Source organism: Salvia splendens, chromosome 8, assembly GCF_004379255.2.
Source record: "Salvia splendens isolate huo1 chromosome 8, SspV2, whole genome shotgun sequence".
Classification (NCBI taxonomy): domain Eukaryota; kingdom Viridiplantae; phylum Streptophyta; class Magnoliopsida; order Lamiales; family Lamiaceae; genus Salvia; species Salvia splendens.
Window position 1 is genome coordinate 7,486,843 of NC_056039.1, and position 15,584 is coordinate 7,502,426.

The following is a 15,584-nucleotide window of genomic DNA, read 5'->3' on the forward strand; positions in this document are numbered from 1 at the left end:
AGCCACAGAATCTCAGTCAACCCACTATTAATCCCTCGAAATTCAGCTTCTGCACTTGACAAGGCTACCACTTTCTGTTTTTTGCTTCTCCACGTGACAAGATTTCCTCCCACAAAGGTAAAATATCCAGCAGTTGATTTTCTGTCATTTGGGTTCCCTGCCCAATCAGCATCCGTGAATCCATGAATCTCTAAATGTCCATGATTCTCGAATAGAATCCCATGGTTCGCTGTCCCTTTCAGATATCGAACAATCCTCAGTGTTGCTTCCCAGTGAGCTACTTGAGGTGCATGCATAAACTGACTAACTACTCCAACTGCATAAGCTATGTCGGGTCTAGTGTGGGATATGTATATCAATTTCCCAACTAAACGTTGATATCTCGTGAGGTGAGTGGCTTCAGCTCTTTCAACTATCCGCAGACCATGATTCTGAACCATAGGAGTATCTGCTGGCTTACAGTCCAGTAGTCCTGTCTCGGTTAACAAGTCAAGTACATATTTCCTCTGACTGATGAAGATCCCCTTCTTTGACCTTAGCACTTCTATACCCAGAAAGTACTTTAGTAATCCCAAGTCCTTCATTTCAAACTCTGCAAACAAATTCTTCCTTAGCTTGCTTATTTCCTCTTCATCATCTCCCGTGAGAATCATGTCATCTACATAGATGATGAGGCATGTAATCTTTCATTCTCTTTTCTTCAGGAATAATGTATGATCAGAGTTGCTTGTTCATACCCATACTTCTTCATTGCCTCAGAGAATCTCCCAAACCAAGCTCTAGGTGACTGCTTTAGCCCATATAGTGTTCGTTTTAGTTTGCAAATCTTTCCTCCTTCGAAATCTCCAACAAATCCAGGTGGTGGCTCCATGTAAATGGGCTTCTTCAGTTCCCCATGTAAGAATGCGTTTGTCACGTCGAACTAATGTAGTGGCCATTCCCTGACTGCCGCTATTGAGAAGAGCACTCGAATAGTACTCATTTTTGCTACCGGTGAGAATGTTTCAGCATAATCAACTCCATAAGTCTGAGTGTATCATTTGGCCACAAGTCTCGCCTTGTACCTTTTAATTGACCCATCTGGCCTCCGTTTGATAGTGAAGACCCATCTGCATCCCACAGTTCGAACTCCATCAGGTTTAAGACATACTTCCCATGTATTGTTCTTCATCAGAGCCCACATTTCTACTAGCATTGCTTCTCGCCAGTGAGCAATTTTCATAGCCTCCTCGGCCGTATATGGGATTTCTTCCTTCGTAAAGTGCTGCTTCAAATGCCCTAGCCATCTCTGTTAGATTTGCTTTAGCCAGATTCGCCATAGAATATCGGCTTCTACTAATCCTCTCAGGACTGTATCTCTTAGCCGGGACCCCACGAGTACTTCTGTTGGGGAGTATATAGCGGCCGGTATCACCATCAATTGCTGCATTCTCATTCTCGTCTACACCAAAAGTGTCAAGAGTAATAACTGTATTATCTGAGCTAGTTTCAGGAATTACCTCGGATATCACTGGAGGAGGACTCGATTCAGGCGTAGGCGGTTGAGGAGGCTCTACAGCAGATGTGACTGACTCGGCAGTGACACTAGCTTGTTCTGTTGGTTCCACGTTCGAGATACTTGGATGTGGCATCGAAAAACTGAGGGGTCCAATTTTATCACACTCCCCCTGAACAGCACTCCCCCCTGACCCCGAGGTTGGGTGTGATAGAAGTATTCACTTTCTAGAAAATTACAATTCATGGTTGTTATAACCTTCCTAGACCCCGGGTGATAGCATCGATAGCCCTTCTGATTTACCCCATACCCAAAAAAAACACATTTTATTGCACATGCAGAAAATTTTCCTCTTTCGTGTTTCGGTACATGCACATAAACGGAACAACCAAAGATTTTGAGCGGAAGTATGAGAGGTGGGGGAATATCAGTAAGGGATGCGAGAGTCTGCAAAGGAGTTTTCATACCCAAAATTTTTGTAGGCAAACGATTAATCAGGTAGACAGCAGTGGCAACAGCTTCGGGCCATAAAAATTTAGGAACATTTGAGTAAAAAAACATGGCTCTCGTGACCTCTAGGATTATCCTATTCTTTCGTTCAGCTACACCATTTTGTTCAGGAGTGTAAGGACAAGTAGTTTGATGAACTAACCCCTTTTCTTTAAAAAAATCAGTCATGTCTTTGTTAACAAATTCCCTACCATTATCGGATCTAAGAATTTTGATCGTGGTTTGGAATTGTGTCTGGATCATTGTAAAGAAACGGGTAAATTTTTCAAAAACGTCAGATTTATGCTTCAAAAAATATACCCAAGTCAATCTAGTGCAGTCATCCACAAAAATGAGAAAGTATTTAAAACCATGATCACCAACAATAGGAGCTGGACCCCAAACATCGGCATGCACTAGAGAAAAAATAGTCTTAACACGAGTATCACTTGATCTAAAGGATTGTCTGTGGTTTTTTTGCCAAAACACAAGATTCGCAAGTAATATCCTTAAAATGGGAAAACTTTGGAAAAAACAATTTTAAATACCCCGAGGATGGATGCCCCAATCTGCGGTGCCACAACCAAGCTTCCCGATTTGCAGATCCGTGAGCAAGCATCGCGGTGCCACCTTGTTGAGTAATCTCATCCACATAATAAAGGCCTTGACGCTCAGTGCCACGCCCAATTATCCTCCTCGTCCTGATATCCTGTAATACACAGAAATTTGGATGCATTAGTAACGTACAGTTTAATTCTTTCGTCACGTGGCTGATAGACATAAGTTTATGAGATAATTTGGGCACATAGAGGCAATTTGTAAGCTTCAGGGTTGGGGATATTTCAATGGTTCCACTCCCACCCACAGTGGTCAACTCTCCATCGGCAGTTTGAATTTGGCTTTTAGTTGCCCCATTAAATTCACAAAAATCTTTCAGATCGTAGGTCATAGTATCAGTTGCCCCACAATCAAATATCCACTCACTCCAGAAATTAAATTACTCATGCTTTGGGGTTTATTCTGAAAATCAAATTGGGGATCGGGGTTTCTCAACCCCAATCCGTTACCTCCATATGACCCGCCTCCTTTCTTCTCCGCGAAGGCTGCCTCGCCGGGCCTGCCGCCTCCACCCGGTTGAGGACCGGTATCTCCTGCTCTCCCACGGGTGTTAGTCATCTCCCTATTCGCTGCTCCTTGCAGAAATAATCTGCCTCCATCTTCGACTCCGATGGCTAATCGAGCTTTAGCCTTTTGATTTTCATCCCACCATTCCGGAAATCCAACGAGGAGGAAACATGTATCTCGAGTATGTCTTTGTTTTCCACAATGAGAGCACCAAAATTTTGATTTGTCGGGTTTGAAACCGCCTTGGCGATTGGGCTGTTGCGCGGAGGTTCGTGGTGGTGGCTGGTTTCTGACGGCGAACCCGTGTCCGACTTGGCCAGATGATGATCCATCGTTGATTGCGCCGGTCTGGAGATCGATGTCTGCTGCCGGCATGATTTTCAACCGCATAGCTTCTCGTTTTACCAGACCGTATGCGGTCTCGGCTGAGGGCAACGGGGTTTCCTTGAGAATATCCCTTCGGATCCCGTCATATCTTGCATTCAAGCCTGTTAGGAATTTGAACAGCCGTCTTGTTGCTACATACGTTCGAAGTTGGCTAATCTCCTTGTCGCAGCAATCCACAGGTTGATGTTGGCATCGGTCAATTTCGACCCAGATTTCGTGGAGATGTCGCCAATATGTTTCTAGCCCATGTTCCCCTTGCACGATTCGGCCTGCCTTTTCCTCTAGATCGTACAACAGATATGGATCTGCAGTACTTTCGAATGTAGTTTGTAGGCTCTCCCACAGATCTTGTGCGGTTTGGTAATGTGCAAAGTCGACAACAATTTCTGTTTCGACGTTGTCAATTATCCATGAGAACACTGTCATATCGGCTTCCTCCCATTCTGTGTACCCCTTCATTCCAGGTTCCGGCGGCTGCGGTGTACCGGTGATATACCTGTTTGCTCGTCTTCCCACGATGGCTACTCTCATTAGCCGTTTCCATAGGGGATAATTCATCCCGTTGAGTTTAACGGCTAGAGTAACATTCTTACTCATCTTTAATCGTGTCTCCTCCATATTTGGTTTCTCTTCATCGTCTGACATGTTGCAGGTTGAAAATAACCGCCTTCTTGGTCGGGAAAGGTATTAGGCTATGATGATTTTGTTATGAGCCTTTGCTCTGGTACCATGTTAAAAGATATGAATATTATTCATTCAACTTATTTAGAGAATTACAATAGGTATGCCTCCTTTAAATAGGCCAAGGGTTACATAAAATTAGTAAGATTTGCCATAATACTCATTCCCTAATTAATTTTTTTTCCTTGCTTACGTATTTTCCTTATTTACGTATTTTCCTTTCTAACAATGTCAAAGTTAGAAACAAAACTCTTCCTTTTCTTTTAGATTCTATTTCTATACATTGGGAGTCGGGATACTTTTACATCTAAAAAATCAAATAATACTCGTGTTTAAAATTTAATTTTCCACGCCCAACCAAGAAGTGACATTTGCAATTGGAAGATTTATTAGATCGACCAGTCCATATAATGATGTTTCAAATTACGCCCAAATAGATGAGGCATCTACTCAATTCTCAAGTCCTCTAAACACATTTTTTAACAAGAAAATAGTATACATATAAACTTGGATTCCTTAAGTTCTCATTTTATTTTATGGGCATCTCATTATAACATATCTGTCACAGATCTTCCACAATTTACACGAAAGAGATTAGTAAGTAAGGCTGCTTGCAAATGACTCATTTTGGCATTACAAAAATAAGCAACAAGCCTTTGCAAACCTAAACTGGCACCAGAACTGGACTTCACCTCAGCTCTGATGCATCTTCAGCTGTAAGTTAGTCGATCCTATCGTCACATTTTGTCAGCATGTACAAGGGCCGTTGATCTGCAGGGCGCTAGTCGGGCTTCGTGTACTCAAGCAACATATGAGGCGACCTGTAAATCTTCACGAGCGTCCAATACAGAACCTCCTCGACTCCAAGCTCCCCCTCTGCTCTTGCAGCGTAAATATCCTCACATATCGCTATTAGCCTGCAAGCGCGAAGCAAAATGTTCATATATGATAAAAGTTTCCTCTTTACGTACACAGTAACTTTGTTTGTTTTGTTTACCTGTCGCAGGAAGGAAGGTTCTCGAAGGGTATTCTCATTCGTAGGTCGGAGCATTGTAACCGGATGAAGCGGCCAACTGCTAGCACAAATGTGATGTAGAGACCCCAAATGCTGAATTTGCTCAAGGTCTCACCGAGAATTCCCTCTGCAATCATATGATTTTTATAGCACAAGCATAAAGAAAAAGGTGTTTGTTTGGACAGCGCTTTTACACTGTAGGAAGTTGACTACTTACGTGGGGTTTCCTCCGATACAACGACAGCCATTGGCCCTGACAAGCTCCCACAACCATACGCATCCAAAGAGTTGACATCGTGGAAGGACCACCACTGGGAACTGCCACTATGCAAGACGAGGTCTGCTGTAACATCGCTCACCTGTTGATATACATCATCAGTTAGCTACTACTCCCCAGTTGTATAACCCAAATATTGGAAGCATACCTCCTGCTCGAAAGGCCTGACTTCTCCAGAGCCTGTAACCCTGAAAAATCTCGGATAAATGTTGGAAATCCTAAAGCTGTTCAAGGAGCCATTGAAGACCCCTTCGACATCTGATGGCTTTGGAAGGTCATGGGAGTCGATACTTCTTTCGTATTTCACTCTTTCCTTTCCCTTTGGCCGGTCCCTTGAAAGAACCCAAGAAAACTTCATGTCCATGTCGCTGCTATTGAGAGACCGGACAAACTGCTTCTGGACAACTTCAGGGACGAGCCACAGTGTGCTGGCATCACCTTTGCAACAAATGAATTGAATGTCATTTTCATTGTAAGAGTCCAAGTAATGCTGGGGATCGAAATTCGCATTTTTGTTGAGCTCATCCCATCCTAGTCTCTCACAAAGAGTTGTCTGATACAAGGTCAGTCTTCCAGCAGCTGTCTTGATGTCGAACTGGAAACTGGCGTCGTTGATTGGATTTGCTATATTTGTTGGATTGCCACTGCTGTACATCTATAAGACAACGACAAATCTCCATTAGAAAATTTCTATTAAAATAATGAGAAGAGTGTCCCTTTCTTAATGATCCATTTTAAGTCTTATTCAGAAAAAGCAGCATTCTGTGGAGATTTACTTACCAGCATTGGAGCCCAAATGACACATATCAATATGAAGAACAAACAGATGCCATTGCAAAACTTAGTCATCTGTGGCTGTTTATCTCCTTGTTTATGAATAGCTCTGTTTAGAACATTGTCGCACTTGACAAGGTATAAACTTGCATTGATGTCCTCCAACTGAAAACGATCACAAAATATCAACTTTTCCCTTTACAGACACACACGCAAACATATATAATGAATGCTAGAAGAACTCACCTTCAACCAGTCATACATTGTCAATGACGTAGTCGTGCACGACCAATCTAGGACACATCTCAATTCATACAGAAAAGGCAAGGCGCGATACAACCTGTATCCTAGATAATTGACATGAGAAACTTCACTCGTGAGGAACTGGCGATACAGCGTGCTTTTGTAAGGAACACCATCTCGAATTTGCATTGCTTGTAATGCCAGAGATATTGCTTTCATAAGGTAGATTGCTCGAAGAGCGAAACCAGCAGCATTATGCTGGGTCGTATCTATATTCCAAGCATAATCAGAGACTGAACGGGTGGAGAGAATGAAGTTGAACAGGAAGAAGATGACTTTCCCCGTTGCAAATGAACATAGGTATATGATGCGATCAACAACAATCAAGAAAAAAATTACCTGCACAAGAGAAATCAAGCCATTTAAGGAACCAAACAACGATAGTGGTGCATTATCAAGGGAAAGAAGAAGACATTGCTAACCATTAGAATAAATACAAATTCTTTTGGGAACTGATCCTCGAGCTGATAATACTCTAGAATTTCACTTTTATTTTTTATAACGGACTGATAGAACATAGCGACCAGGAAGAAGACGATCAAATCAGCCCCGAAGATATATGCATAAAGATCAACTTCTCTCTTTCCACCTCCAATTACTGAAATCATAGGATACGGGAATCCAACTTTTTCAGCAAGTCCCATGCGTTTAGCTTTGAGGATCTGCTTTGCTACATCGGCTGCTGGAGTGAGAGAGTTGAACTGCTCTGCTGATTTACATTCAGTAAGTGGAGAGGCATAGACCACCTCAAAAACAGCTAATGTCACGTTCGCATCCTCAGTGCTTTTCTCAATGCTTTGGATCTGAACCTTGCTGGCACAGAGGCAGTTACTAGGCTTCTCACTTTTACAGTATTCCTCATGTACGAGCTGCAGCAGCCTATTTATTCCGGATTCAATCCTTTCTGGTTGAATTCCATCCTTCGGCCATGATTTGACATCCATAGAGAGCTGTACGAAGTACGGAGGAGATTCTGCTTCTTGTGTCAAAGATTTCCAGTATTTGGAACATCCACCAATGACCATTTCAACCGCTCGTTTTATGGATTCAAAAACCTTCTCCAATTTCTCGCTCCAGTCGGAACTGAAATCAGTGTCATTTTGGTTGCATAATCCCCATCGGGAATTCTTATGTCCTACCGAAAACCACTCACCATCTTTTGCTGTTATAGAGCATTGTATCAGAGTGAACAGATACACCAAAAACAGAGGCAGCAAACTGATAACAAACGATGATTTTATCTTTTTTGTAGTAAAGCCCCATTCATGCAGGTGGTCCGACTGGATGGTGAAACCACAATGCTGGATCATTATCTGATACAGATACTGAATCAGAATGTAGAACTCGGTATAGATTAGCATGATAATCCAGAACACGTAGTTTGGCCCTGTGTTCACGCAGAGAGCATATAGGAACAATCCAGCCAAGTATACCATGGAAAGCAGACTGAAATTCCAAAGGAAAACCAGAATGAAACAGCAGTAACAAACAACGTCGTTATTAGATTGCATGCGCGACCAAATGTGAGAGATGATCAGTCCAATCTGCAGACTTGCAGACTCTGAAGTTCTACTCTTCTCAGACTGCAGTGATGAAGAGCAGCTTGAGTTTCTGTGTTTTGCATCTTGTGTCTGTCTCTCTTCCATGTCCGAGGTTTCACATAGATCCTCCGACGAAATGTTCAAAAAAGTTATGAGATTGCTGACTGCTTGGTTTCCAATTGACTGCACTTGGCAAACACTGTCACCTAATAACTGCACAGCAGAAGCCAGAGGGTTCTCCACCGATTGGTTTTTACCTCTTCTCGAGCTGTCTAAACTATAAAGAATATTTTCATCTGTGAACTCATCCTGATCAGTATCCTCACTAAGAGAAGCATCATGTAAGCTCTTTGAAATGTCTAAAGATAATGGGTTTTCCACTCGAAGGGCCCTGGTAGATTCATGCACGTTTAGTGGGAAGCCTGGATCAGGAACAACGTTGCTGTTCTGTTTCTCAAGATTAACAAAGTCCTGCACATTGAGGGAAGCAGTTTTCCTCCTTCTCACTCCTTCACTACCAGGTGAGACACTGCCACGAGCAATGATGGATTTTGTACCATGGAGCTGAATCTGCAAGTTCAGCATCTCGGATTTCATCTTCTCCACTTGCAAGTTCCGCTGGCGTTTGTTTTCTTCAGCTTTGCGTATATGCTGCAGCTGCTCGTTCTTCCAAGCAGCCTTCTTCTCTTGCTCCCTCACAATTGCGCCAATTTGCTCCGCCTCAAGATATCGAAACACATAATCAAACTCCGATGAAGAAAACATGTATGATTGGCATGAGACCAGGATGAAAATGATGATCTCAACCAAAACAGATCTAGAGGTAATCCGAAAACCATAATCATACTTGTAAAATCCTATCACCTCATATATATAATCAACGGTTTGACACTTCCCCGATCTGAAACCACCGATAAACGGAGACTGATACGCCAGAGAGAGGAAAATCACTGTGAAATTGTAGACACGCAGGAAATTGAAGATATTGTTTTTCTTTTTTAGTATAGTGAGCCTCATGCGGAAGAAAATGAGAGCGAATCCGAGATATCCGAGGTGCAGAATGTCGTACTCCAAGGTTCCCGTTATCAACATCAACGCGAGCACTAGATCTAAGAGATGACAGTAGCAGTAAACCCTCAGATAATCGAAGAACGTCCACATGCTCTTGGTCTCAAATGAGAGGTCTCGCCAAACAAAAGCATTCTTACGCTGTGCAACCATCTGATCATATGTGAATGACCAGGAGAAGTTAAATGAATGATCCGAACGGAGTTTGAAACATGCGAGCATGAAGACCGTAAAATAACCGATCAGCATCCGAGGATCATCAACAATTAACCCTGCCAAAGATCAATGCACTTATTTACATGATCATGTTAAAAATTCATGATCAGCAAGACTTAGCAAAACAATAAAAGAATGTACACATAAATGTACATCTACGTAGTACGTACCCAGCCAGCATTTTTCACAGTATTGGAAGTATACACGTGAGATCTTCCAACATTCGTGGCAACGTGCATTGGTCTCGGTCAAGACACGTTGGCTAAATGGCACCATATTCTTCCACATGGCCAAGTATTCTGCTAAAAGAATGGTGGCAGAGAGAAGGACGAATATAGGCCACAGCTTGCTAATGGTGGGACGTGGCAACAAAATGCAGATTGCTATACAGGCAATGTAGAGCATAGATATGGAGTTTAACAGAGCAAAACTGGCGAGTAGCAGCGCTATCATATTGATCTCAAGACCAAACAGGTTGAACATATTCTCAATCCAAAACTTCAAATAAACTTTCAGTGTTGTCTTCTGCATTTCAAATCTCTCCTGTCTCAAGGCAACAATCCTTTTCTTTTTCCAAATATGGTTCTCTGTAAGGGTATCCCAGATATTATCAAGTGAGTATTTTCTGTAGCTGCCACTTAGAGTGCTTCTGAGGGTAGCAAAATTCGGAGAATTATTATCGGCAAAACGCCTAGGAGACGACCAAAAGCCCTCTCCTGTCTTTTGTTCAGGCAGCTCATTCTCGGGTATGGGCTGGCTCTCCCCATTCAAAGATGAAATGGCAGTGAAATCGTCTCTTGCTGAAACAAACAAAGGGCAAGGCTCCTCTGATTGACCTACATACAAATGCAAACTAGGCATGCTTTCAAGCCAATGGAAAACATTATACTGAAGCGTACATGCAGCAATTACGAGCACTTTTGCCCTAAAACCTTCTTGTAGGCCCTGGAAATTCGGTTTATAAACCATTAAGCCGAAGAAAATGGACAAATCATGGTGTTTCTGCCCAGGAAACATATTAACTTTTTTACCCCATATCTGAAATATATATTCAACAGTCACCAAGAACCCTGTGTAAACTAAGAATGATTTAGATGGGATTCTCGACTCTTTAGGCATTGCTGAGCAGAGAACTAGACCAAGAAGGTAAAGAAAGCCGGATGCACTTATTGGAGATATTGATGCATAGAAGAGTGTAACAAACAATATCTTCTGACTGTGCCATATCAGAAACCGTTTGACCAACCCCAATATTCCGGGCTTCAGAGGAGCTATATCTTCCGATTTCATGTGTTTGCTTTTTCTTCTTTCATAGCTGTAAAGCTGCATGACGACCATAATTGCTAGAGACTCTTGAAGATTGCCTAAAAGAGAAGCTTCAGTAGTGTAACCAAAACAAACAGAGAGATCAATCTTTGTCGACATCCATGATTCAAAAGTGGGGAAGATGCCTAGCAAGTAGATGAAGATAAAAACTCCAATAGCGTATATTTTGAGGGGAAACCAGAGGCGCCGTTTTGTCTTCTCCACCAGCTGTCTGCCTGTGATCCAGATAAGGAGAAGGAAGATATAACCAAATGATATGTAATTTGGCCTCACGAGGTGCACGGCTATAAGGATAGTGAGAAACGCAATGTACGTTCCAAATGATCTGTATACAGACAAGAACTTCCTTCCGATAGCACTGAGATACAATGCCACCTTTCTCTCTGAAAAAAAAAATGAGCAAATGGATAAGATTATTCACAATAGACTTGATAAGCTGCCATAACATGTTGTAAGGTCTCTAAGGTCTTATCTTTAAGCAAATTTTCTGTAAATGCTAAATCTAGGTATCGTGTCACCAACATGAAAACTAAATGGGAAATGTCAACAATTAACCTTGGATAAGGGTATAGTACCGTGGTCATGACTCCCGTAACAATCTCTGATATCCGAGTTGGTATAAACTGTCAAGAGAACGGATTTGTTTAAACCGGCTTTCAGGAGGCTGAATCCGACAGGAAGACAAGGCGTGTGCTGAACAATAGCAGAAAACGAGAACAACATATCAAATCCATGGTTGTGAATGGCACAAAAGCATGCAAGCAGAGCTATCTCCAGAAGGTTCCAGGGGCTGTTGCTTTCAACAAGGCCTAGAAGTGCAGCATAATCAAGTAGAAAAGTAAGATGATGCTTGAAAGAAGAGAAAAAAAAATGCTGGAAAAACTATTGAATGAAGAGATAAAGAAATCCCAAACCTAGCTGTGATAGCACTTCCAAACTTATGGAGCCTTCCTGTTCCAGTTTTGTGGAAACCACATTTAGCTGAAGAATGTATAAAATCGCAAAATGAGCCTCACACAAAAGAATAAGCGATTGACGCATCCTTCTATCAATCTTATGGCTCAAAAGATAGCCAACAAAGAACATCACTGTAAAGAAAGAAAGATAAGAAAACTAATCAGAATATTAAGCAAGCATTATAATACAGTGCACATCTTCCAGTTTCACTACTTCATTCTGTTAAAAACTAAAGCAGAAATTCAGATGTCAGAACTGAACATACTATAAGCCGCATGGATGAAACCAGGTTTGGTGGCGATTACGAAAATAAGCAGCAGCATTATTGGCCTAGAAGCTTTGCGCATCACCCAAGCAATTGTAGCCACCACTAAGACTGTTGCACCTTCTTTCACTGACATTACAAAAAACAAAGAGATTATCCATTTGACGTTTACGATGAAGATTAAAATAGAATTGCTGAAAATGATGGCAGAATAAGCACATCTACCTTCCTCGGTCTCACTCTCAGCAGAGAATCGCCCTTCCTCATTTGATAGGCACAGAAATACTGAATTACTTACAAGATTACCAAGAGCTACAAGAACCCCTAGACAAAACTGTGCTAAAAGGAAGAAGCCCGGTATCGGATAGTGCCACAGCCCAACCATCTCCCAGATCTCCATATCCTGAATAGATACAAGAACTTACATCAATGGCTTAAAACCGTAGCTTTAAAACTCAAATTGAAGATCTAAAATACAAGAAAATACCTTGCCAAGTTTCCAGTTCACATATGCAAATGCCACATTGAAAATATACGTGCTCACAGCCCACAAGAGAATGAAGACGAGAAGCAGCCCATTCAAATGGTGAAGATGGAACAAGGAAGGAAAAGCATACATAACATACCCAACATATGCAAGTAATCCAAATGCACAGATACTTGCAAAGTGGAAGCTCCAATATGAAAGAGCGAACAAGGATATCTGCCATATTCACATCTGAAATTTCATTATTTAAGCAAGGAAAATACAGATCACTACTAACATTTAGCATATTTGGTTCTATCCATTTATCATATTTTACAACTACGTACAGGGTAGCCATAAGTAAACCAGTTGATGCTAAAAATCCTGAAAATGGGTCCCCGTAATAATATATTGGTATGCCTTACACCAGACCTGCGTCAATAGAAAAACTAATTAATATGTGAATGTGATGTGCCATAAGATTTGACAAAAAAAACAGAATGTAGCATATAGACAACAAGTCTGTTGCTCCTACAAATAGCTAGCACCAGGTAGTACATTGTGGAACAGGACAGCAATATGTAGATAAGAAAAAAGGTTTATTTATTAATGCACCTCAACTGGCGAACAAAAAAAGAATTTCTGGAGGGAAGAAGTTGTTCTGTCAAGCTCCCTTCTTCCATGGACATTATGAATTCCGTGTCTTCCAAATCATGCTTCACACAAGAGAGCTACATAGATATTTGAAATCAGTTACTCCTTCTGCAAAGTAGAAGGACCATTGCCTTCTTCATGCTATGCAACAGAAACTGAAAGTAATTGCGTAAATTTGAGATATTATAGCATATTAGCTAGGATTATAAGATTTTAAAGTAAATGTTTTAAAATGACACGGGCAATGCATAAATGAAAAACCAGACCCTGATATGTTGATCATAAGCAAAATGGCAAAGTTGGTCGAGTTGGTAACTAAGACGACAAAAGCATACCATATAATAGAAGACCATCAGGGAAGTACCAGAACATATTTGTTGCCAGTCAGAATCCAGAGAAATTTTGTACAGACCAATAGAGTCACAAATCACTTGAAACATATTTGGAAACCGGACAGGGAGCTGATATACATAAAGCAGGCTAATGACGAAACCAGCATATGACCAGAGCAGTTTCCACCACCTACAAGTCAAGTTTAAGAACATAAGCTCTGATGCAATTGAGTCCTTTCATTTATCCAATTATGTTTATAAACAAAGACTGCATCCGTAACTATGAAAGGATGAAATACCTGAACAGACCTAAAAAGTTGCTTGTTAAAGACCAATCAACAAGACCAACACAGCTGCAAATGAAAAACGGTAAAGATAGCCAAGAAGGATAGCTGATCCCCGAGACCAATTGAACAGCAGGCAGCGAGAAGCAAGAAGCTAACCTAACATGATAACCTTCATTTGGGGAAAAAGAAAAGACAAAGAAACTATATGAGATGACTAATGAAAGTGAAGATGCAAAAAATGTACTATATAAATTGCATGGCTAGAATTTGTCTCTGTCAGACAAATACTGAACAGAAGAAAGAAGCCCAGTCAACGTGACGAACCTATTTGATTAATAACTGAAGATATATAACCCCAGAAAGAATCTTGGAAGCTACAGAAAGAACCTCCATATTCTATAAAGCCGAATTTGTTTCTGTTGATCTCAGTTAGAGCAACGAATCCAACTAATGATTCTACAACCAGGAAATAGGCGACCTTTGGACATCTCCATGAGTGAAACCTGAAAAGGCATAACACATTAAAATGTTATCAACAATTTGCATTAATATACTAGGGTGTAATGAGGCAGTAAGGATATCGTCCTATATTTTGCTTGAAACCTTATTATCTTCCAAGTTATTGTAATTGTTCGACATATCTACTTGCATTCACAAATTGTAGCAAAATTTTGAAATTTTAAGAAATCTTACTTCATTAAACCTAGTAGCTTTATCCACCAGGCATCTGCCATGCTCCATTCCGGATCCCGAGTAGCACATAGAGTAAGAAAAACCACTTGCAAAAATATAACAAATACCGCGAATATGAAAACAAACCACAAGGATAGAACCCTTCCTTTGAATCGAAACCCTGCAACAAAAGAAAATGAATAGGAAGAACAGAGACATCATAGGTTGGTAATGCAAAAAGACTGTCATACAACAATGCAGCAAGTCATGCAATCACAGTAAATAAGAGAGTATTATGCCAACAAGTAACTATATGACGGAGTAGTTCAAGTCCAAAAGCCAAAGCTCTACCTCTTTTTGGGGCAGTAAATCGCAAAACAAGAGAAGTCGTCAAATTAATGAAGGAAATCAAACTCCAATTCAGTAACCCGGCTGCATAAAACAGAAAGATGGGAATAAGAACAGAATCAAAACTAGAAAACATTTTAAATGCATATAAACATGAAATCATGCAGACCAACTTACGTATATCCTAATCCCAAATTTATCATAAAAAGTTGAAAAAAATCAAAGGAAATACGATGTCGTCTCCATAAAAGCATAAAAAGTTTAACCTATGATTATAATTCTTAAGCAATCTTGCAGCACAACAAACGAGCTACCAAAAAATTGAATTTCGACATAATCCTTGGAATCATGACGATAATACATTTGGTGTTGTGATAAACAAGAGAAAAAATTGATTGAGTACCTGTCAAAAGAAGAAATGGCAACAAAAACCCACCCAAAATGCTTGCCATAATTGCGCCTTTTCACCATGCAATCTCATATTTTCTCCATATTCCGGAAAAAGTTAGGATTTTTGCATTGCCATCATCATTATCATTATCACAAGAAGTAGGAGGAGGAAAATAAACCAAACCTATCTGATCAAGAAATAGGTATTTGAACAAACAACAAGAGTTTTCGACCTAGGATTAAATATCGTTGCCGTTCATTCAATAAAAATGACAAGGGCACTAAATTCATTTTATCGAAAATATTTACATAAAAATATGACGTAAATTGAAAATTTTCCGCTTATATATAGTGTCACCGTGATCATGAAAAGCCAAAAATATCATTTATATTGGGACTTATATGCTAAATAAGTACACCACTAACGTTAAAATCGGTGCAAAAGATGTTTAGAGGCAATGAGATATTATTGTTGAGGAAATTAGATTAGTTCAGAGATTAATTTATGGATATTTC

General features: G+C 40.6%; 1 protein-coding gene across 1 annotated transcript; it reads right to left on the minus strand.

Moving 5' to 3' along the window:
* Positions 1-4,771: 4,771 nt before the first annotated feature.
* Positions 4,772-15,333, minus strand: LOC121743872 (piezo-type mechanosensitive ion channel homolog). Its single transcript, XM_042137260.1, has 21 exons — positions 15,082-15,333; positions 14,682-14,762; positions 14,352-14,511; positions 13,983-14,161; positions 13,671-13,827; positions 13,375-13,561; positions 13,001-13,116; positions 12,733-12,817; positions 12,407-12,622; positions 12,145-12,322; positions 11,920-12,048; positions 11,612-11,785; positions 11,273-11,506; positions 9,542-11,080; positions 6,969-9,427; positions 6,490-6,885; positions 6,250-6,408; positions 5,618-6,124; positions 5,410-5,551; positions 5,175-5,319; positions 4,772-5,094 (listed from the first exon to the last, which is right to left on the minus strand). The coding sequence occupies exons 1-21, from the start codon at positions 15,128-15,130 to the stop codon at positions 4,959-4,961; spliced, it is 7,428 nt and encodes a 2,475-aa protein (XP_041993194.1). The 5' UTR covers positions 15,131-15,333; the 3' UTR covers positions 4,772-4,958.
* Positions 15,334-15,584: the final 251 nt, after the last annotated feature.